General features: G+C 38.4%; 2 protein-coding genes across 5 annotated transcripts in view; one reads left to right on the top strand and one right to left on the bottom strand.

The window, feature by feature from the left end:
* nxph2a (neurexophilin 2a) overlaps nt 1-5,269 on the top strand; it is a 21,957-nt gene extending 16,688 nt beyond the window's left edge. For both annotated transcript variants that reach the window (XM_024285939.2, XM_024285938.2), the window contains exon 3: nt 4,173-5,269. In XM_024285939.2, the coding sequence (XP_024141707.1) occupies nt 4,173-4,919 (747 nt within the window). In that variant the 3' untranslated portion in view covers nt 4,920-5,269. The remainder of the gene's footprint in view (nt 1-4,172) is intronic.
* A 3,945-nt stretch (nt 5,270-9,214) lies between these two features.
* Nucleotides 9,215-23,396, bottom strand: spopla (speckle type BTB/POZ protein like a). 3 transcript variants are annotated; one of them, XM_024286889.1, is made up of 12 exons: nt 23,201-23,396; nt 22,110-22,192; nt 20,361-20,479; nt 19,329-19,450; nt 18,605-18,756; nt 18,394-18,521; nt 16,489-16,666; nt 15,075-15,130; nt 14,787-14,909; nt 11,334-11,476; nt 11,180-11,233; nt 9,215-10,700 (listed from the first exon to the last, which is right to left on the bottom strand). In XM_024286889.1, the coding sequence occupies exons 3-12, from the start codon at nt 20,436-20,438 to the stop codon at nt 10,556-10,558; spliced, it is 1,179 nt and encodes a 392-aa protein (XP_024142657.1). In that variant the 5' UTR covers nt 20,439-20,479; nt 22,110-22,192; nt 23,201-23,396; the 3' UTR covers nt 9,215-10,555. The 3 variants fall into 3 exon arrangements, with proteins under 3 accessions (XP_024142657.1, XP_024142659.1, XP_024142658.1); XM_024286891.2 differs by having other exon boundaries at nt 23,343-23,369; XM_024286890.1 differs by lacking the exon at nt 23,201-23,396 and adding an exon at nt 22,917-23,079.
* Between the last annotated feature and the right edge of the window lie 1,454 nt (nt 23,397-24,850).

A 24,850-nucleotide genomic window follows, 5' to 3' on the forward strand; every position in this document is an offset into this window, starting at 1 on the left:
ACACTTCTCCTCTGCTCTGTCTAGATTTGTCTTTGGGTATTATTTCAATTTCTATTCATTTTTATGACCTTTGGTTGTTCTGAGTCAATATTGATCATATATTGTCATTAGTTTCCATTGGCCTTAAAACATTTCCCCTTGAGAATTAGGATAGGCTCCAGCACCTTCAACTGATGGAATAGTTCAGAAAACATCCAAACCATTTCGAAATCAACAAATTATATTTGCGTATTGAATAAACAGATGTTTTCTAAGCAAGTTCATGGATAAGAAGTCTGCAAAAGATACAGTTTCTTCAGAAGACTAAAGTAAACATAAATTCTATTATTCTTTGTCAATAATGTTTACTTTTTAGAAAAAAAAATATTTGCGACTAAGTTGGTATAAAATTCCTCTAAATAGTCGTAAGGACTGTTGAGGTTTGAGGGCTTTCTCTTCTTCATGCGTGTTTTTCTGTGAGATACAGACAAAGGAAGAACCCAAACCACAGACACATATCCGCCTGCGCTGGTGAGCTGAAGTTTGGTGTTTTCATTTCCACAAGTCTGCAGTTATTATCATAATAATGTCTTGTTTCAAGTCGCCCTGAAATGCCTGAAGCGTGGCTGCAGCGATTAGGAAATCTTAATTAAGCTTTTGTAGATTCTCCTTCATCAGACCTTGCCTGGTTTTGTGCGAAAGCCGTCTTCTTTCAGTTTAAGAAGCACCACTTCTGTCTAAACGGACGGGATGTGCTGGCGTCTGTGTGTGTGTGAAGCGAGACAGGCAGACAGGCAGACAGACAGACAGACAGACAGACAGACAAAGACCAAAGCCTCCGTTTCACTGCCAGCTTTCAAGTTCCCCGTGCTCCGTCTCTCCCCGGGCCTTTAAGTATTAGATGTCCCGACTCTGATCCGCTTGTTGTCGCAGCCGTTTCCCCAGTGGCTCATCACACTTAAACTCCTCTCTCATTTCCATTATAATCACCGTAGACAAAGCTCACCTGAGATTTACACCGAAACACAATTTAGTTTCACCTCTGAAGCCGTGCAGCATGACACCCGCTGTGTAATGGATGAAACGTCTCGGCTGCTGGGAGGACGAGCGCCGCGACTTCGCTGTTCACAGCGGTGACGAAAATGTCCCTGTTGGGAGCCACAGATTTTATGTTCAGCTTTGGGTGTTATGGTGGTGTTGTAAAAGTTCAATCAAATTACCAGCAGAGCTCACACAAGGTATTACTAAGTGGCAGCATCAGCTGGGAGTGTAGCCACTGGAAACGGTCGATTAAACGGTTGTAGCTGTGATGAACTGCACAGAAGGACGGTATTACCATGTTGTTTCATCCATCTGTGTTTACAGGGAGCGAGTGTCTTCATTAGGCTTTAGGGGAGCTGATGGATCAGCTTGAGCCAATGTCCATGTGAGACACGAGATGAGCGATGTGTGCCTGCGGTGTGAAGGTGCTGCTGCAGCCCAGCGGCGCCGGGAATAAAGCAGCGATGTTTAGCGCGGCAGCACACAGCACGGGGATGTACAACCCCCTTATCCATGTCAGCTAGAGAGGTTTGCAAATAAGTGAGTGTGACAAAACAAAGTGAGGCGGACGACCCAGTTTGTTTGCTTCCAACACATGTGTTTCATTGAGGCTCGCAGCGAGTTTATAATTAGTCTGGGAGTGGAGCGCAGCATCTCGCTGAGAATTCAAACAGCGGCTGCTCTTTACTTTCAACATCTGCTTCCCTCAGTGATCCCTGCAACGTGGCCCACGGAGAGGAAGCACTTCTAATTACAAATACAACTAGCTAAGCTTATTGCTGTGAATTATTGCAACTTTATCTGGAGTGGACCAGGAAGCGCTCCTGCAGCTAAACAGCTTCGAGGTGCACACAGGGAATCAAACTACGAAGCAGAATTAGAATTGTGCGTTCAGGATCTGGTTCACTGTGGAGGACTTTTGCATTGTTGGACTTGATTATAAGTAGTAAAAGGATATTAAGTTTTTAAATAAACTTTGAAAACAGACTGAATTGGCAACACAACTCATCACATATTGACGTTTGGTTAAGGACTCCTGTGTGTCACTTTTTGATGTTTGGGGTGTCCCCAAGACATTCATTTCTGACATGCTGGCTGTTCAAAAAAATCAAGAGTCTGCAACTCTCTGGTTCTGCGTCCAGTAACAGAATCCAAACCCAGTACCGGTACCCTAACCCTAACCTTGATTTGAACCAGTGCCGGACACAGACTGGTCTTTGGGACACGTCCAGTACTAACCCGGTACCGGACTGGAACTGGTACCAGGCACAAACCAGTACCAGGGTTAGGTCTGGGGTACCGTTACTGGGTTAGGGTACTGGGTGTGATGTGGGCACTCCACATCCTGGTATTGTACTAGTTCCGGTTTGTAGCCTGGTGGTTGGGGACCCGTGATTTTATGGGAACAGCCAATATGTCAAAAAGCGACAAGTTGGGGACACCCAAAACGTCAGTTTTTGACAAGGAGGGGTCCTTAACCAAACGGCAATACGTGGCGAGTTGAGATTGAGAATGTGTTGGAATTGTTCCTGGTCTTGGCCGTTTTGGCCGTGGACCACACCTCTGGCTCGTTTTAAGTATTTCTTTATTCAAATTGTTTTGATTCAGGAGCGGGACGAAAAAAATGCAGTTTGTAAAATATTGTATTTGTGACGTAATAAATGCACTGGGCGGGGCCACAAGCTCCCTGATCCGCCTCTTTCTGATTCATCCACTTCCAGACAAATAGATCCATGAACGTCTTTGTTTTCCTTGTCTGACCCGGAATCTGGATCAGAACTGTACGATTGGATAACTCTGGTATTTGTTGCACCACTAATGTTAGGTTGGAGGTGAGAGAGGCTGTAAGCTAGTGGGAGAGAGTGTAAACTATATCCTAGAAAACGACATAAAAATGGAATTATCATGATCAAAAGACCACTGGGAATACTTTGGAAAACAGAAGATGATCAGAATGAGACTTTAGGTACAGCTAGTCTGCATAGATGTGGTAGAATTCGATGTTTTCATGAAGGATTCGGTCAGAAAATCATCTTCACCTATAGAATTCCACGATGATCATTATGATCGCAAAACGTTTTTTATTACAGACTCTGAACTGAATTTATAATTTCCAACGAACATGGCTTTTGTTCTGCTTACATTAAGAGATCATTTGTTATAATCTATCAATTTTTTAAACTTATTTAACTCAATATTTATCATCTTTGCTCTTAATCATCACTAGAAAAAAATATACTGGTATCATCAGCAAATATCACCAACTTTAATGACCTTGAGACGTTAAAAATAACATTTGAATACAAATGAAATAATGTAGGACCTAATATTGATCCTTGTGGGACACCACAAACGATCATTCTGGTTTCTGGCTGTGATAGACCTCTCATGACAAACTGTTTTCTCCCTATTAGATAGTTTCCAATCCAGTTTTAAAGCTCCACTTCTAATGCAATATTTTTTCTAATTTATTAAGAAAAATGGTCCAGCCTATTAAATGAAATCTCTTTTCTCTGAACTCACGTTGCCTATCATTGAATAAGGTGTTTAGTAACAAATACCTGTAACTTTTCATTGACAATTTTTTCAAAAGATTTTGAAAATTGAGGAAGAAGAGAAACTGGTCCATAATTTGTTATTTTATAAACAACAAATCCAGGCTGTAGCTGTCATAAAAAATCAAATGATAGTTTTTTACAGTAGATAATCGTTGAAGCATCATTGCCCATATATACATACTGATTCCACTGTATACCAACATATTGAGCTTAAGTCCTTCTCAACCTCTTATAATAATAATGTCTAGAAGTTTTTCCTTTGTTGGTTGTATGTTTTTTGTTGATAAACTGTCTGTACTATGGTATGAAATACAATTAAAGCTGTATTATTTTCCCCATTTTGTCTTTGTTTGTTTTCTGTAAATAAATGTTATAATTTCATGCTGCTGATTTGCTTGTGGGGAAAATGACCTAAAACTGTTCATATCGGTTGTTTTTTTGAACTGCGTTTAAAATGATGTGATTATGATGCATGACTACAAAAGAACGTTCCAGTATTGTGTCACAATGTTCAGCACTATTCATGTTTCATGAGCATTTTGATCCGATTGATGTATTTTTCTTTCTCTCCTCCTGTTCTCTGTTTCTGTAAAGGTCACGTGCAGTAAGGTCCACGGCGGAGCCTCAGAGCTCATCGAGTGGACGGACGGCGAGACCGAACCGAAGATGTCTCCCACGGGGGCCAGTCCACGAATGATCAACCCCCTGCGTCTGTTCGCCAGGGGCTCCCCCGAGCTCAAGGGCAGCATGAGGGAAATGACATATTTACAGAACATTGAGGACTTTTGGGACTGGTTATCTAACCAGACAGATGTTCAGGGCGCTCAGGCCAGAACTAAACGCAGACCCATCGTCAAGACCGGCAAGTTCAAAAAGATGTTTGGCTGGGGGGACTTCAACTCCAACATCAAGACCGTCAAGCTCAACCTGCTGATCACCGGCAAGATCGTGGACCACGGGAACGGCAGCTTCAGCGTTTACTTCCGCCACAACTCCACCGGGATGGGGAATGTGTCCGTCAGCCTGGTGCCGCCGTCCAAGGTGGTGGAGTTTGAGATCAGCCAGCAGTCCACGCTGGAGACCAAAGATACCAAATCCTTCAACTGTCACATCGAGTACGACAAGACTGACCGCAGCAAGAAGACTGCTCTGTGCACCCATGACTCCTCCAAGGTGTGCTACCAGGAGCAAACGCAGAGCCACGTGTCCTGGCTGTGCTCCAAACCCTTCAAAGTCATATGCATCTACATAGCCTTTTACAGCGTAGACTACAAACTGGTGCAGAAAGTATGTCCAGACTACAACTACCACAGTGACACACCGTACTCCTCCACTGGATGATGTAGTGGTCGTTGGAATGGCTGCGGTTGGTTGGTCGCATCGTGTAAATACGAAGCTGTAAACTCCCGAAATTCCTAAGAATCCGACTTAACTCCTGTATATATTGATCATGTGCGAAGAATCAGGGTGTGAGATTCCGAACAATGAGTCCTCATCCTTACAGCAGCTCCCTGGAAACTGGTTGAAATAATTACTGTGTTGTCCAGATGTTTTCTTCAAGGCTAAACAGCTGGACGCTGACAGTGTTGTGCTACTTCCTCACCTCATTTAAGGAGTAAAAAGTAATACTCAAACCCAAAAACATTTTTAGATATCACATTAAACTAGATTAATAAAGATGACAGAACAGAGAAACACTTTTAGTTTGATTGAAAGGGTTTTACTGACATTTTTCTTAGTTCTCAGTCTTTCTTAATTGAAGTCTCCCTCCCATGAAAATCCTGTTCTTTCAGTTTTTAACATGCGTGTGAGCTTTCATTATTTTATCAAGAACTCTGAGAAACCAATGATTGAATGTATTGATCACAGTCAATAAACATTGGAGAATTAGCTAAAAGAGTCTTTGGTGAACTGGAAGGAGAAAGAATCAGGATTTTGGAGGAAGTTCTGTCCATGAAGATCTTCACTTCCTCGGATCAGATCCATACGGCTGGACATTACCCAGATTGATGGATGTTTTTATGTAGCAGCGGTGAAGATTTACACTAGCGAGACACAGAGTTATCATAATCAGACAGGGGGGTCAGGGGCGGAGCTCCAAAAGCCACGCCCCCTCAGAGGAGATTTAGGAAACAGAGGCTTCAGATCAACATGAAAAATTACTTTTTAAGACATTAAGGTGGTGAAATTTTGGTTAAAAACTTCATAGTCATAATTAAAACAATACTGGGAATTATTATTTTAAGTAAAGAAATATCATAGGGGGAATTTAATCAGTGCTAATTCGACATAGTTTATTTGTTTCTGACTTAAATGAATTTCCTAGTGAAAAAATAAGATGACCACAGCAGGAGAGTCTGTTACCTAAAATGTGCGGATTTCCTGGTACAATTGCTCGACGTGATCCAACATCCCCGACTGCAGGACGGACTTTAAGAGTGAGTCGCACACTGGATTAATGTGTCAGGAGAGCGGTGCAGTAATTGCAGGACAGGTGGATTTAGTGAGTCTGGCAGACAATTATCAGCACTTTGTAATGGTCCTGCCACCAGCCCTGACATTACCTGTCTTTAATAGGCTTTAATTAGCCGGGGAAATTTCACTTACCAAGAGAAGAGAAATGAGGGGAGAAAAATAAATATATAAAAAAAAATTCAGAAGAACAGATCCATCTGCAGTTTTAATGAAAAGAGAAAACACGTTTAAAAATAACTGCTTTTCCCCATCGAGCGGCGAGCTTAAGCCGGCCGCCCTTTACGTACATTCCTGCTGTGTATTACATGCGGTAATGTGCTCTGACCTCCAGTTCACCAAGGCGGTTTTAAAAGGATTTGTCAAAAACCGTCGCCACATTAAACGCCACAAACTGTGCTGTCTGCGCTTATTGCAACAACTCCAGGTGAAAAATGTGGAGTTTTGCTGCTTTATTTTGTACAAAACAGAAAAAATATACACATATATGACAGAAAATGCATTTATTTTGCAGCTAAATCATCTGGTTTGAGTAAATATTTTAAGGAAACAGTCACTGATGAGGAAGAGACTGTTCTGTATTTAGCTCAAAAAAAACACACACTGTGAATTGCAGATGGTTCCAACAAGAGAGCTGTAAAAAAAAAACTATTTTAAACGCGGAATTACAGGTCTGTCGGAGTATTTCCTGTTACCTGAGAGAAGAAAAAAGACTGTTGTTCATAAATGTCTGCAGTGATGCAAAAACACAGAAAAGAAATTGTGAACAAAATGTAGGAAATTTTGTCTAAATTTGAATTTTTTCAGTTTGGTTTTGGCTTAATAAAACAAACAAAAAAAGATGAGTGTAAAGAATTGTTGTAAAGGTCGGAGGGACAGGATGCACTCGTGCTTTATTGGATTCAATGATGAGGTGCTGTAATTTGTGAAGAAAACTCATCAAAATAGGGTTTTTGGTTGACACTTGTCTCATCTGTAAATGTTCCTGCCTCCTTTTGCCACGAGGTGTATTATCAACCGGAGCTAATCTGTGTTTAGTTTCTCTCCTTTGTGCAAATTCTGTGTATTAATGTGAAACTCCAGAACCCAACATGTTGAAAACTGACTTCAGACAATAATCAAAACCCCCTCCTAAAAAAAAAGAAAAAAAAGTGTTCCTTATTTTTGGTGTTTCATCAGAACTATTGAGCCAATAATTGTCGGATTTGTTGCCGGTTCTTTGATTTCCATGTTTTCCTGCTTGTTCCGACAGATTCTCCTGTAAAATAGGACATAAACACTCCTCTGTGTTGTGTTGATTTCTCAATATTTGTTTCCCATGCTGTTCAAGTGTTATTGGAAAAGAGCAGTTAAGGTCTTTCTGGCATTAAAGCTTCTTTGAACTCGGCTGGTGGCATTTTGGACACACAGATTGGGCTCTGGAGCCTCACACTTGTGGGTTTTCATTTCCAGAAGGACTTCTCCGAAGCATAAACACACCATTTTAAGAGTTACATTTCAGTGTAGCTTTTTAATGGCCAATAAATCTGTGTCCACAGGCGTGGATGATACCAGAGGTACACCTCGGGGAGCACATCCATTTTGCTGTGACCATCAGAGACAGGGGTCTTTTCATCCGCTTCCATTACTCTTATCTGATCAGTGTGAGGCACGTACGCCTTCGCCATCCAGTCACACCACTTGCACTCATCCAAATCCTTGGAAAGCCACATGGAATGACACCCTATCTATCTACAGCTCACGGCTGATAGCATAATTCATGCGCAACCAAATCAAGTGATTGCACGAGTACAAGGATTTTTCAGGTTTAGCGGTTAAAAAAAAAAAAAAAAAATTCAGGTTTAGGTGGCCCTTAATTGTTGACATCTCCTGCTTTTTCTCAAATGACAGTGGAATATTTCCATTCTTACTTTCCTATCTCGTCTGCGAGGAAGGAAGATAAAAGGTTGGAGAGGCATCCTGAAGCCGAGATGGTATCGGGCCGGTTCTTTTGGATCTGTGCAGAGAGGGGCGGACGAGGATCAGCAAGCCACTGATGAAGACGTCTTCTGGCAGGAGAGAGCAGCCTCACTTTCTTTTTAATTAGAGCTAGCATAAAGCGGGAGGAAAAAAAAACTCTTTAAAAAGGTACCCAGCCTTTAACATCGTGCTATGCTTGTGCGTTTCTTTTGATTACCACAGTTTAGCTGTTTTGTAATTATGTGCAAAAAGGAAAACGGTCACAAAAGAATCACTTTGCACGTGTCCATTAGTGCACGTGTGTCAAAGTCAACGCCCGACCGTCGGGGTCATTCTATTTTATTATTATTTATGGCCCGATGTCATCTTGTGCTTATTTTTAATTTATATAATTTTGACAAAATATATTTTTATGGAGAGTAAAATATTGAAAGTTATTTAAATTTTAAGTTGATTTATTCAGGAATAATATTCCTGCCTTTTTATTATTCATAATTATGTTAAAAGTTACAGTTTTAAAGTTTTTACAATTAGCATTCTGCAGCTTTTTGGACTATTTTGGCATTTACTAAGATTTTTTGGGGCTACTTGGAGTTTTATTAATATTTCAGGCACATTCTTGCTCTTTCTGCTAATTTAGGCTTTTTTTAAACATTTTTTAGGCTATTTGGACTTAGGCTAGTGTTTACATGCTAGCTTTTTTGGCTAATTTAGGGTTTTTTTTTCTCGTTTCTTTGGGGGCTATTTTAAAGTTTACATTTTTTCCAGCTACATACTAGCTGTTTTGGCTAATCTAAGTTTTTTTTTTTTTTTTTGAGTTTTTTAGGCTAATTTGGCATTTAGCTTATATTTAAGATAGCTATCAGTTTCAGCGTTTTCAGCTATTAGCCTAAGTGATTTCAGCAACCAGCTTCAGTGTTTTTAAGCCATCAATTTCAGCGTCTTCAGCTGTAAAAATTCAGCTTACAGCATTCACACTAGCTATATTTCTAGTTAATAATTATGTTAAAAAGTTATGGTTTTAAAGTTTAAAAATGTAGTTTCAGAGTGTTCAATAAATGTTTATCCTGTTTGCGACCTTAGATGTGTTTTGGATTTTGGCCCCTTGTACGATTGAGTTTGACGCTCCTGCATTAAAGCAACTGAGATTTCCTAAAAAAAGCCAACAGAAAAAAAGAAAAAAAAATTCGGGGGCTTGTCCGGGATGCTGGAAAATGTTTTAATGGGTTAATGCAGGCATTCTTGCAGACAACTTCATCTTTTTTTTTTCCTTTTTTTTACTTCCATAGTTTCAACATCGAAACATGACGCTGAACAATGTGTAACATCATGTAAAAATGACGCCACTCTTAATTTACAAACTCCTGTGAAGTGTCTGTCACACACTACGTACAAGACTGACTTGGGGAAAACAGAAAAATAAAAACACGAATCCGCCCCCCCCCTCTCGCTCCCTCCATCCACACAGAACATTGCCAGTAGAAGTGATGCTCAGCATCCTACAAGGATGTGAGAAGAATCTTTTGCACAAATTCATTTCATGTGACTGCACAAATATTGCAGAAAGTAAAGAGTTACAAAATAAAATTGGTACATGGACACTTTCTTTTGACAATAATATGACCATGCAATCATCTCTTCACGTTTAGTTAGCCACAATATACTGAGAATACATATTTGCAAGTTGGCGATACGAGAAGAAATAAATCGTCAAAATTGGATTTATAGTAATTCACAGATCCATCGTCTGGAAAGTACATACTTCCATGTGCTGTTGTTGTTTTTTAGGATTGGGCCAGAGTATCGACACTTTTATGTCTTACCAGATTGTTTTTTTTTTCCTTTTTTTAACGGCAGATTACCACTTTCCCCACACAAATATGCAGTACAACACACTTGTACATTGGTCTTCTGAAGATGATTCAGCTGTCATTTACATAGAAATGTTGCCATCAATATGGGGCATACGCATCTTTTAAAAAGTGTAAAGAACTGACCTTGCACTGACTGTTCATGCTTTTTAATGTCTAGTCACAAAACGGGCTAAACATTACAAATATATATTTCCCATTTAGTTAAACCTTTGTTACGTTCCTATAGAACTCCATATCAAAACGACTGTACATGGGAACTAGTGCAACCTGGAGGAGGCCTGGTCTTTGTGACAAGGCAGGCACAGAGTAAAGAGACGGAGTACTCCAGAGCAGGTCCAGAGCAATGGCAGATATATTAAGGCCATTTTTGAAAGTTACAGGAAACAAAAAAACTAAAACAAAATAAAACGGTTGGCTTGCTACTCAGGTTGAATCACATTCAACATGAGCAGCACAGCAAGCAACGTCGACTGAATCGTTTTGTTGTCCAATCCACTGATGTCGGCCTTCCACGTGCCAGCCTCCCCACATCTCTGGCCAGAAAGCTCCACTCGTCTTCTTTATTCAAGTGTGTTCAGTTTTGGTGGAAACAGAAGAGGTGACCTCATAAGTCCTTCCTTTGTAAACCCACTTTTCACACCCCCAGTCAAGTCCCGGCCCCAAGTCTGGCAGTCAAGACTGTTTTAGACGTTTCCGCGGGAGTCCGAAGGGCGGGCACTGCGCCGACGCCAGCGCGCGGAAGGCCTCGGCGACCAAGTGAGGGTGGGACTGGATCATCGACTTCCAGCCTGCAGTCTCCATTATGTCTGTGGCATGACTGTAAGCACAAACCAAATGGAGTCGACACTCAGACATGATAAGCTGCACATTAAAAATCAATAAACATAAATGAGATTGTAATGACAAAGTAAATAAAAGGCATTTAATTTGCGCGTCGGTCGGTAAACTGGGTCATTAGTGCTTTCTGCACACGACAAACAGTGCGATGCGAGAAAAGGGAAAAAAAGTTCTGCACTTCAAGGTGTCCTGCAACACCACACTACATCATCGGAAGGAAAATGTTGGCGCGGCGGCCGCATCTCCTCTCCTGGAATTGTACAAATATTCCATTTCTGCTGGTTATCCAGGTATGAGTCAATTAATAACACGGATACAAAGATATGAGGCTTCAAACTGAATTGGCAAACAGCGCTTTGTCTGCTCGGGCTAAAACAATGAATTCTAATGCATCTGGTTGTGGGGAGAGATAAGACGGTGTTATTAATCTTGTGTCACATATATCAGCTAATTACATACTTGCTATTCCAGTTCTTTCCATCTTTACAGCCCAGCTGTCTCAGGACACTGCACCTATGGCAAGGAGATAAAAAGGTAAGCATTCAGGGCTGGTAAACAGAAATGGCAGCAGGAATTTATCACCGGAGTTTTTTTTCTCTCTCGCAATACTTGCCTGTTGATAAAATCTATGGCTTGTGCTTTGAGCTGCTCGGCGCTGTGCAAGTCAGCCAGGATGAGGGTGTCGGCCACGTTCTCCACCGAGAGGCTGTTGCACAGGGCCTCTTCACACATGACCTTTAAACGCTCCAGAGCATACTGGGGACGGGGACGGGGGCGCAAGGGGGACAGAAGACGTTAGCGTGACCGTCTGGACGGGAAATCTGAACTCGGCGATTCCAAATTCAACATCAAATCTTTAGCAGACTGTAACTTTTCAACCGTTAACACCATAATTCCAGTCGATTTTGAAGGAGAAAAGCGGCGTCACGCCGCTTTTCTCCTTCAAAATCGACTGGAATTATCCTGTCAACGGTTGAAAAGTTAGAGTAAATCAAAGAATACAAACACTGGAGCTCCGGTGTTAAAGGGTTGAACGTGTGATCAAATATTCCAAAAGTGGGATCTGGTTTTCAGCTGTTTGTGACTGCAGTTACACCCACCCACCACTAAAGGCGCTGTGTAGGATTCAGGAAGAAGCGCTGAGCCAACTGCAGCGCGCTATGACAGTTTTGGAATAAATAAAAGTGAAAAAAAAAGAGAATGAACCCCAGAAGATAGAGGGAATTTCCAACCAAAACAAACAGATCTTGACAGTTTAATTGAAAAGGAGTGAATATTGTATCGTACATCCAATTTAAATAGAAATATTGTCATTAAAAAGAAACATAAGCAACATAAGGTCAAGTGTAGTCACATTAAACTCTATTAAAACAAGTTAAAACACACATTATTCAATTTTTGACAACTTGTATTTGTAACAAGCCAGAAGTAAGTTTGTAAAGCATCAAACCAAATCCAGAGAATTCAGTCAAAGAAAAGTTACAGGTAAAAGTTATCGAGAAATTGATTTTTAGAATTATTTTCAGTCATTTTGCATGTATTGGATATATTCCACTTATTGTAAGCACGATAATCAATTAATAACTTGTATTTTCCCCACTTTACATTAATATCTGACCATTTATGTTAAATATTAATTCTATCGATTGTGCCACATTTTACCCACATATAATTTGTTCATTAGGGCTGCTACAAACGTTTATTTTAATAGTCATGTCCAAAGTGGCAGTAAAACACACATCTTAACCTTCAACATCTATAAACTAACTGAAAATAAAGACAATTAAGATGATCGTTTATGAAACTTTTAATGAATCATGCAGCTAATTTTGTTTTTGCCATTAAAACAAGAATTAAATCAAATGAATTTGGCATATTTTTCACTAAAGATAAAGTTTGAGTTTCACCGACTAAAATATAAAAAAGTGGATTTTTTTTGTGCTGAACTCTCACAACTTTGTTCAACTCTGACTCCATATTATATAAAGTAACAACTAATCTATTAAATTAGTCATCGTCTATTTTAATAGAAGCGACGTGAACTTCGAACAAGGTCACTCATGACTGGCGACTGCAGTTCCTCAAAAACGCGACTCAGACCAATCACGGTCGTTGGGTTTCAAAATGGCGGCAGACGATCAGGAAGCCATGGTGACGGCCTGGTTTCAGGAGAGCTGGAGCCACTTTCTACGGTTGACGTCCACACCTCGCTCTGTCCTTTGATTCTACGGTCTGTGGCGTCTAGCAGTGACGCTGTTGGACGCCGGCATCAATAAGAGACGGGCCACATTTGGAAGATAACCAGCGTTTGGGGGTTTTTCCATCATTTCAGAGTCGTTCCTGGGAGGAAGTGTTTCTGTTGATTGAATCAACAAAACCTTCTGAAATGGATCCTGACGTCAGCATTAAAGCTGCACTTCCAACACCTGCTCAAACAGCTGATGTTTAACGGCTTTTCTCGTCTTTTAGGGATTTTCCCAACTTAAACTAATAAGCCGAATTTCCTGTTAAAGCTTTAAAGACAAACGTGAATTATTGTGTTTCTAATACTGTCCTAACAGCTGTCTGCTGATCCAACAGTATCTGCTGCATCTTTTCATCATTAACCATTTTTATAAAGGAAATTCCAAAACAACATCTTCAGATGGACATCTCCACATTCTCCAGCAGTACTCGTTCAGGAGGAACGACGACGATACAGAAAGCTCCTGTAAAAATGGAGCGAGAGCTGAAGAAGAACCTGAACTATCAATCCCGTTTCACATTAGACGGAGGCTACCAGCTGCATAATTACAGTAAGCCTCATTGACTTGCACGCGGCGCTCTCGCTCCCTCTGCACTCGTGCTGCAGTCACAGCTCCGACAGTCAAACAGGTTAACTTCAACTCAGCGGTTCAAACGGTAACACCAACGTCACGGTCTGACAACAGCACGAGAGGGGAAACTGTCACAGTCTAAATCCAGGATTAGGAGAAGAGACTATAGTTATCTATATAAAAACTATGTTCATCTTAATTTAACCATGGGAATTTGCTTTTAAATCAAATTAAATATATTTGCTTAAGGTGTTATTTCTCGATTTGTACTTTAAATCTGAAAACCGGCTCCTTTTGCATCCAGAGGGCGGGGCCTCTTAGTCTGCAGGTTCTAGTTTCTCTATGTGACCTGAAGCCACAACAATAAAACACGGAGTATCTTTACAGACTGATTCACTATTGTCCTCTGAGCTGAAGGGCTGTTACACTGATGAGGACTGCTGCACCGTCCGCAACTTCAAACTAGAAAAACATCCATGAAAGGATTCAGATCCGTTTGCAGTTTCATTCAAAATCTCCCTAAATCCTCGTCTTTCCATTCACAAAACTTTCCACCAGCATCTTTAACTGTTCAAACCAGCCAAGAGGTCGACATGCGTGTTTTACAGTGTAATGAAGAGAATAAAAATGATGGAACAAGTCATTGGACATCCTCTGAACCAGCTGAAAAAAAACACTGTTTATGTTCCGACTGCCATAGAATTCTGGATTGAGCAGGTAAATATTTTTAATAATAAAGTAAAGCAAGACTGAAAAGAACAGAGATTTCTTCAGTTAGTGGTGTGGATGTACCAGCTTGATTAAAGAAAGAATATTCTGAGCATCTCTGAGGTTATGGTCAGAATTTGCATTTGGAGTCTGAATCATCTACGTTAGCATGTAGCTGCTAGCGCTCAAAAATGACAAAACAGTTTTATAACTTTAAAAATTCATTCTAAAAGCAGAAAGTTATAATTCATATTTAAATGTAGACACTGGCGGAGGGATACCCAGTCACAATTATCCCCTTAGAACAACTATTTTGGACACCTCTACCACTCCAACTGGAGGGGGTAAGGGAAGATTTTGGATTCGGTTTGGCTGTATTTCACACTTAATCAGGAAGACTTCAGAAAAGCCTCTCCAAAGTTTTTCAAATGGCAAAAACCCGAAAGAGAACAAAAAAGAGAAAATGTTGAAGTTAAACTCATGTAATTTGACATTTTAAAAATAAGAATTTCATGGTAAGAAAAAGTGAGAAATATTCTTACTTTATCTGCAGCTGCCAGCAAATTATCCGCCATTTTCTCCAAATTTGGGGCTTTTCCTGTATAGATGAATCCCATCATTTCCCGAAAGACATCTGGATCCACATCACTGATGTCAACACGATTCTGGGAAAAAAGAACAAAAAACAGCAGAGTTTGGTCAACTATGGAAGAGAAATCAACAAATTCCATTTAAAATGACATTAAGTCTAATTATTTTGACTGTAATAATTATTATTATATCAGACTAAAAAGCCTAAAGAACAAAAACAAAAACAAACATGTCCTTACCTTTTTACTTTCTTCCATTTCGTGTTCAAACATTGCGTTAAAGACGGGTGATCTAGCTGCAGACAAAAGACAAGTTAGTGACACATTTTAATCTGAAATGATTCAAAATAACACTAAATAAACATTTGTGGAGTTTTTGACAAATTTAGGACTCACAGCAACAGAATGTTAAAATAAAAGCAAATGCATGGCATCAAAAATACATTTTTAAACTGTCATATAATGAAATGGCTTCATGTACTTAGTTGCTGTAAAAAAGCCTAAATTAGCCAAAACAGCTAGCATGTAGCTGAAACGAAAGCTAAATGCCAAATTAACCTAAAAAACTGGTAAAATGTGTAATTTAGCCAAAACAGTTAGCATAAAGCCACAATATTAGCTAAGCTCCAAATTAGCCAAAAAAAAAAAAAAAAAACTGAAAAAATCCTAAATTAGTCAAAACAGTTAACCTGTGGCTAAAATATTAGCTAAACCCCAAAATAGTCTAGAACTCCTTACTAACTGCCCAAAGCTAGCATAAAAAGAGCTGAATATTTTAATAGCTGAACGAGCTATCAAGAGTTATGGAGTTTCAAAAAATATACAGAAGAAAAATAATAATAAAGAAATAAAGAAAAAGTGAATCACTATGAAACCAATGAATATTCTGCCCTCTCCCTTCATAGTTCAGACTGCAGAGGGGTGACACAAAAGTCCCGTTCTATTGGCGTTTCTGATAGTGTCTGGGGGGAGGGGCCAAATGTGGAGGCGGGCCTGATCCGGCCCGTGGGCCGGGTCTAAGGTGAAGGTGTGAAGAAAAACCTGGAAATGCTGATGAGGAAACTAAAGCTGATTTAATTCATGAAACGTGTTTATTTTTACTGTTTTAATACATGAAAACTAAAATGTTACCAGTAGATAAAGTAAAAGAGAAACGAAGCACTGCAGTCATTCATGCATCAGTATCAGTCCTCCCTTTCTGCTGTCAGAGCTCCCGTTACTCCACATTTCCCTCGTCCTCTACTTTATGGTCTTGTTACTCCTCTCAAATAAGCAGGACTTGGTAGAGTGTCAACTTTTTATGGCACTAGAGAATAAATGTTGTTCCCCGTTGGTAAGGAGCTCTGAGTAAAAGCGTGGGCTAATTGTAAATCTATGCTGAACTCTGGTGGAGCCGAGATGCTGCACAGTCACAGTGACTGCTTTAGTCAGCACTTTAGTGATGAACACTTCAGCAGTGACCACGTCTGATCCAGAGTCAGCCTTTGTCTCCAGAACCCAGCAGTCAAGAGGGTCAAACGAGGCCAAAGAGTAAATATAGACGAGAAATAAAAGCAACAAAACACTTCCTCCTCCTGAACAGATCCTGAAAACACGGCTGACAAGCCTCTCCTGGAGCTCCCTGACAGAACATCTGCGCTTCGGGATGTCTCACCTGCAAGGATGGATTTATGGGCTTTGAACTCCTGTCCCCCCACGTACAGGCTGCAGTCGGTGAAGCGCGAACACTCCCACAGGTTCCCCAGGTCATCCGACAGCTGACACTCGGGCACCTTCAGCATGTTCATGTTTGACTGACCCGAAATGTTCACCGAGTCCTGGACGACGCTGACCTGTTCGAAGAGTCAGAACAACAGTAATGTTATTTTAATAGTCGACTAATTACTGTTATTTTTCCAATTGGCCGACTGATCGGGTCATGCTGGATGTAAAACACATTTTAACCATCATTAGCTTTTAACTTGAAGTGTTTCATCTATATGTTAACTAAAAATAAAGACGATAGTTTATTAAGTCTTTAATGAATCATTTGCCTCTGGAATCAAAACAAGACTTAAATCAAACAAACTATTTTTCACCAAAGATCAAGTTTTGGTCTCACTGACTCATTTTGTGTTGCTAAGCGCTCACAACTGTATTCACTACACTCTGACTCAATAGAATTACAAACTACGATGTTCTTACTGGTAGAGGGAAAGTTAAACGTTTCTTCATGTCTGCAGAAAGACTTGATCTATATTGAGAACAGATGTTCTCTTCAGCAGAGACATCTCACTCTGATGGGGTAGAGGTTGTAGCGATGTTTGTGCTAATCTTAGCTTAGCTAGACGACGATCTCTTCAGCGTCATTAAACACGGTCACAACCTGCTTCCTCTTCAGGTGTTCATGCATCGCCGTAGTGCCGACATGGAACACAAGGTCTTTCCTTTTATTTGATTTTTTTTGCGTTTTCCATTTTAAAGCTCCGTTGTTGCCATGGTACCCGAGTCTTCCTAGAACTTCCTGTGACATCACTACTGACCCGGATTAGCTCTACTGCGTATATGTGTCAAAGACGATGACAGACTCGGGATTAGAAAGCGCACACTGTAGTTTTGAGAACTAAAAATAAAAACAACAAAGATTAATCGACTATTAAATTAGTCAAACGCTATTTTAATAGTCAACATAGTCGCGACTAATCAGCTTTTAAATTAGACGCAGACTATTAAAATAGTCGACATATTCGTGACTTATCGACCAATCGCGACAGCTCCAGTTAAATGTTGTAAACAAGCCGAAGGACGCTAAAGAATGTCTACGTGATTTAATTATTATTTATTCCTAAATCCACAAACGAACCTTTTCATACTGAAAGCCGTATTCGATCCCTCCTAAACATGAACATTCTTTCCTGATTCTTCCAATCAGCCCATAAAAACCATTTTAATCTCACGCTGATGACACTTCTGGGACAGACGTTTGAATGGTTGAGGTGGGAAATCCAAACCAATTCTCTCACTGACAGAGGGGCGTGTTTACCGTCAATTATGAAGGAACTCTGGAAACCAACATTAACGACTGCAGCTCAGTTAACTAATTGATGAGGAAAGGAGTTTTGTCTTTAATTCAAACGTAATTAACTGATCAAAGATGCAATTTTCTCCAAACTACTGAACCTCTGCTCCATCCAGGAAGAGTTTCAGTCAATTTCACTGCCGACGCCTCATGTGACTTCATGTTCCTGGAAAATCTTATTTTCTGGGACACTTACTGCTCTTGACATTTTGAAGGAAACTATTTGAAAAGCTGACATCGTAAGTGTGAAGTGGAGGAATAGCTTTTCTAGTTGTAAAAATGACATTTGTTGACATTTTTAACAATATGCCAAACATTCGTGGCTCAACTGTTCACGGCGGAATAAAGACGTATCAATTAGAAAAGTGACATTTTGGATTGTCGCTACTTCAGTCTGACGGTTAAGTAAAGTTGACGCTTTAACCATTAATGCAGAACAGCTTCATGGTAAAAGAGGTTTATTCCACAGGAATTCTGAGGAGAAAGGAAACGTCGACTCACTTCACAGAAGAGTGTAAGCTTGTCGTCTGGTAGGAGTCCGTTAGCTTCATCAAGTAGGAAATCTCTTCGTATAAACTTTTTGAATCCCCAGTCTTTTCCTTGAACAAATCTATACGCTCTTTGGCTTTCTGTGATCGACAGAGAATGAACAGTCAGTCTTAGCGTTTCTATTACACTTCCTTGAAGTCATTTTAGTCAGAACGGTACTCACCCATTGCTTTTGTCTCCTCTCTTTTAGCATTCAACAACGAAAATTTGAATTTAGCTCTAACTTCACTTTTTGGACAACTAACAAGCAGTAAGTACAGCGACAGATAATCTTTGCTTTCATCGTCGAGTCCCTTTGGATTAACTCGCAGACACCTGGCAGGAAAACAAAAAGACATTACGGGTCATCTGTTTAAATAAATGTTTTAAAAACATCACAGCTTGTGTGAAGTTATAAAAAAAGTATTCAAACAGATGTTGAAAGGGTGACTTTAACATGCAATATGATCTTTTTTATAGTTAACTCTACAGCACGTGTGTCAAAGTCAAGGCCCTCCTGGTAATTCTATCCGGCCCTCTAGATCATTTTAATTTATTGCTATTAATGGACCGATGTTATCTTGAGCTTATTTCTAACTTGTATAATTTTGATAAATATAATTTTTATGGAGAGTAAAATATTGAAAGTTGTTTAAGGTTTAAGTTGATTTATTCTGGAATAATATTCCTGCATTTTTATTATTCATAATTATGCTAAAAATTTACAGTTTTAAAGTTTTAAAAATTTAGCTTTATAGTGTTTACTAACTGTTTATCCTGTTCGGTCCACAACTTAAAGAGTGTTTTTAGGTTTTGGCCCCCTGTGTGATTGACTTTGACACTCCTGCTCTATAACTCTACAAAGCATAGTAACTATTACAAGCAGAATATGAATCTCCCTCACTCACCATTTCATTTTGTCATTAGGGCCAGAGGAGAAAGTTGAGCTCTTCAGGACTTCTCCCATTTCTTCTCTACAAAAACTAAAATTATTTATGGTCCACATGTAGGAAAACTTCACCACCTTGACCTTTGAACAGAAAGAGGAAACAGAATCAGACCAACACTCTCGGAACTTTACACAAACATTAAATAAAACAACAGAAATTTCATTCTACATTTATATATATATATATATATAAAGTTAGATCAAAAAATACTCTGGGTGGACCACAAGCTTTTTGCATCCGGGAGGAAAAGGGGGCGGGGCTGCTCTCTACCAACATTTTTTCTAAGAACTATTGATGCTCTGCAGAAATCAACAGATTTATTTATTTTTTTATTTTGGATACAAACTGCATAATCATCATTAAAAGACCACTAAGAACACATTAAAAAATGTATCAAAAGACGATCAGATTGGGTCTTAAATGAAAGACCGGTTTAAAGTCCCACTCTTATACTTAGGAGCGACTTATTTGTGATTTTTATAAACATAAATACACTCATGTGTACACATTTGTGTTTATATACACACACAGTATGTTGTTTGTTCTCACATCTAATTAGAAATGTTGTTGCTGTACTGAAACTCTGCCTAAATAACCTGTTTACACAAAAATACTGGTCTTGATTTAATGATTTAAATTGTGTTAATTATAAATAAAAGAACAACCTTGCAGAACTGAGTGACATAAATAACCGACGCATCTCTTCCTCGTTTAAGAAACATGCTGGAATGCTTTGGAGCAGAATATTGAAGTGCACTAACTTGTTTAATAACAATCAGTTAGAAAGTATTTGGATAATCAATCAGGTGTTTTTCCTTTGCAGTAACTGAAGGCGACTTTCTCCTTCAGTTCCAGCAGATGCAGTAACTGTTAAAAACAAACCAAGGCAGAGTGATTTGTGGTTTTCCAGATCCTATTTGTGTGTTTTTAACTGGATGGAAAGCAGCTTTACATGCACACACATGCACAGCGTTCAGGTGAAGTCCATACCTGTGTGTAGCACCAGCTCTCTGCCACAGGTCCACTTGACATCTCCCCTGGAGGAGGGGGGGTGGGAACCCGCGACATGGTAGGCGTAGGAGGAACCACTCACTCGACTTCTGCAAGTACTGCGAGTCACGAGAAAACAAGGAGTTTTAGCACAAATATGAGCATTTTTCCCTTAAAATAAATCCTTTGCAAGTGCTTTGAAGTTTCAATAACAGAAATAAAATATGTAATTAAAGTGGCAATCAAAACAACACTTGTGCTCAATATACAAGAGATCCAATAAAACCAATACTCTTTCTGTGACACCACACTTAACTTAACCTACATATCAGAATTTTTTAACCAACTTTGAAAGTGTCAAAAAACCTTCAAAACAGAACAATAATATCACAACATTGCTTTATGAACAATCAAATCTTCCATTACTAACATACTTCTGCTTAAAATGTTGCCAATGATATTCATTATCGCTAAAGTTAAAGAGTAAAAACAATTAAGTTAGTATATATATCTATATTTCATATATTGGTTTGACTATATCTGCACTGAATGACAGCATATCTGCATAATAGAAGAGTAATTATTGGAGAATTTGAGGTTAAAATTAGTTTATAGCTGAAAGTATTTGAAGAAAAGCTGTTTTACGGCAGAAACAGTCAAACCAAGAAAATATTAACATTATTTGAGGGTGAAAAAAATCAATCAGTGCTTCAAATTTCTTCTTTAGCAAATTCGAAGGACAACATTTACATTCCCTGACTCACTTAGATTCTAAGTCCTAAAAATTAACTTATATTTGTTTCTATATGTGACCAGAATTTTATTTTAAGAATTAATCTAAGTATGTGTGCTACATAATTAAATAAAATGTAATGTAAAGGAAATGAAAATGAAGATAAAAGTCAAAATATTTTTTAGGCAGCATTCAAAGGCTCATGAAATTAACCTTTTAATTGTAAGCCCGGCTATATTATAAAATGTGTTCTTGACCAAGTTAACCTCCAGTTAAAGAAACACTCCAACAAAAATCATGTTTTTAACATATTCTTGAAGCATTTTTCTCTAAATGGAGGACAAATTGCATTTATGTATTATAATCATGATGGATCACAGAAGAAAACCAGATGTTTGAACATGCTCAGGTTTATGACGCCGTCACTGCTGCAGGTAAATCAAGGTTTTCCTTCTGTTCCAATACTAAATCCTCCACTTGAAGACAAATAGATCCATTAATGTTTTTATTTTCCTCATTTGAGATGCCGTCTGGCTCCAAACTCTACAGTTTTTTTTCTTTTTTTTGGCTACGCTAACGTTAGCCTGGGCTCGTGAGGTTCTTGTCGCTAGCGGGAGAGCGTGTAAACAAAGGAATGCTGGGAAATTAGTGAGGCTAACTTTTGCGCTAACAGTCCCGCTCACAAATCAAAGGAGAATTTCTGATGAGCTCCTGCAGAAAATATGACTTAATTTTACAAAAGAAAAAGAACAGATTCATAACTGAAATCACATTTCAGAATCAGAAGTTGACCCAGTTTGATGAATTTAATCTGATTTGACAAATGACAAAATGACAAAATATTGATTGAAAAATAAAATAAAAGTAAGTACATAATTAGCTTCCTGTGACTTGCAACTTCAAGGACTGCTTGCAGCAGATTGTGTGGCAGGAAACATCCCAGGATACATGCAACAGCTGAGTCACACAGATTGTACAAATGATGGAAAGAAAAAGAAAAAAAAACTTCTCATCACCTCTTGAATTTTTGAAATGAATAAAGGTGGAGCTCGTCTATGTCATCACAGGGTCCTTCATGGCCCCATTCTCATGCTACTCTCTACAGGAAAACACAAAACAAGCTTCAATTAAAAACAAACCTTAAAAATAAAAACTTCAAAATAACAGATCACTCAATAATGATCATAAACTGCAAATAAAGCCTCAATATTTAAACTGTTTTAGCATCTTCAAAGCTCAATTAGCATTATAAAAGCAGGTTGATTTATAAAAATACACTAAAATGGAAAACAAAGAATTTACTTTTTTAAGACTAAAACAAATCTTAAAGATCATATCTCTAAATCAAATAAAGGAGGGAAGTCAGGATTAATGTGCAACTTTGTTTGGCTAACACATTAGCAAGAATTGTGCAACATCGACAGCAGCACAACTCAGGATGCTACACGGATAAGCACCAGACTGACTTTGTATTTTGCTATATGTATACAGACTGGAGTAAAGTTAAATAATAGTATCCATAAAAGGGGTTTGAACTCACGTAACCTCATATTTTAATAATAATTCAATCGGGTGTGTCTGCCCTGCGCTAGGGTTAAAATAAACAATGCAGCCGAAACGTAACCTTAAATCTCAACGTTTGTTTCCGCTCATCCAGATTTCAGACTTAGAAATTCACAAGATAATTATTTAATGTTCAATCAACAGTAAACAAACACAGATTTTGGCTTCTACTAGCAAAACTAGTGTTGATTCCACTTCAGCGTTTCGACCGCAAACAACGAAGAGAGCCGGATTAGCTTCACAAACAATAATTAATCTACCTTCCCGGTACCGGACAGCCTTACAGTTTTCACGATACCGATCCATAAGGATATAAACTATCCGATCATGGTTCTGAAATGTGCGGTAACATCATATTTAATCCTCATAGTAACCGGTGTAAAACAAAAGGGCCTTCGCGGATCCGTTGACAGGATGCTAACCATCAAGCTAACCCTCACGTCTGCTGCAGGGGGAAAACAACAGCAGCTAACTAGCAGCTAGCCGCGGCTAATATCTCCACTGACTGCTTACAAAGTTTAAAAAAGACACGGTGACGTCGTACCTTTCAAATTTAAACTCCCATAGACATCGAAAATCGGATATAGCTCTGTGTTACACTCGCCCCGTTCTCCGTCCGACACTTTGAACTCTTTCATTCAAGCTCTCACAAGGTTTCTTTGTCTAATTTATCTGAGCTAGCTTACTGTTGTCTAGCTGGCTCTTAGCTTCACGGTTTCGAAAATATAGACACTGCGCACGCGCAGATTTTCATATCAACTGCAATGAGATCCACTCGACAAGAAGATTTAAATCTTATATCGTTATAAATGTAATAAAATTAAAATTGTTTTCAAAGAATGCAGTAAAAAAGAAAGGAAATTAACTTTAACACATTTTTTTTGCATTTTTATTTATTCATTTGCTTGTTTGTTACATATAACATATTAGCATGATCATATATATATATATATATATATATATATATATATATATATATATATATCAATTAATATATAAATTTAATAAAATTCATTTTTTTATTTAAAAATTGCTGAAAAATATGCAAGTGATTGGAAATTAAACAAAAGAGCTGAATAGTTGTATACACATAAATCTGTTTTAGTGTGTTTGTTTGTTTTGTTGTATAGAACAAATAAGTATTTTGACAAGCAAGACTTCTTTAGTGTTCTCTCCTTCATCTTTATTGTTATTGTAACATCTAAAAGGGAATTCTTATAATATCCCTCTGAGATTTGCGTACCAGTGATTGCTTTTGATAGCCAGTAATTCTTCCTAAATCTAGAACTCCTCTTGTTATTTTATGTAAGCAGAAGTAGATTAAAGTAAATGTTAAGTATCTGAAAACTAATAACTATGATATGATGCATTTATGGTTATGAAACTTCCCTTTAAAATGTTCAAAACTTATTTCTTCTCTAAATGTCCAGTCAGCTTATCTTTAAAAAAACCTTTAGTATTATATTTCTTGTGGTAATAAATGAATTCATGTTTTGCAGAGAAGTAGAACTGGTTTTCTAACTATGCCCCAATTGCAGTTTTCCATTCAAATGAAGGACAAAAGAGGACAAAACACAGATTTTCAAACATTTATATAAAATAAACAATGCATTGATTAGAAAATAAGTAACAATGACACACTTACGTCACATTTGATTCATTAAATATTGTAAATATTAGCTAAAGTCAAGTAGAGTTTGCTGTATTTCTTGGAAATAGTGTTTTGATGTGCTTTGATCATTTTAATTATTTATAATAAAAATTTATATCATGCAAATTATGCATCATCATACACTTTAAATGATAGATAAACACTTAATTCTTTTGAAAAATGTAAACTTCTAATATTTGACCTTAATTTAAAACTAAAAAGTTGCATTAATGCTAGTGTGAATGGTTATTGCTGAAGATGCTGAAGAAATTTGCTGTAATTGCTGAAGGGATTTACTGAAAATGCTTAAGTTATTTGCGTACTGCTAAAATTGCTAAAACCTTTAAAGTTGCTGAGAATCCCTTAAGTGGACAAAGAATTCAAAGAATTTCTTGAAAAATTAAAAAAAATTCTTTAAAATTTAAGAATTTGTAAAGGTATGAACGTATAGCCCAAAATCTCACTAAATGCCAAATTACCCAAAAAAGTGAATATTTTGCGCAAGTGTTTGCTTATCTCCTAAAAAGCCCAAGATCCTTAGAA

Source organism: Oryzias melastigma, linkage group LG21 (genome assembly GCF_002922805.2).
Source record: "Oryzias melastigma strain HK-1 linkage group LG21, ASM292280v2, whole genome shotgun sequence".
Lineage (NCBI taxonomy): Eukaryota > Metazoa > Chordata > Actinopteri > Beloniformes > Adrianichthyidae > Oryzias > Oryzias melastigma.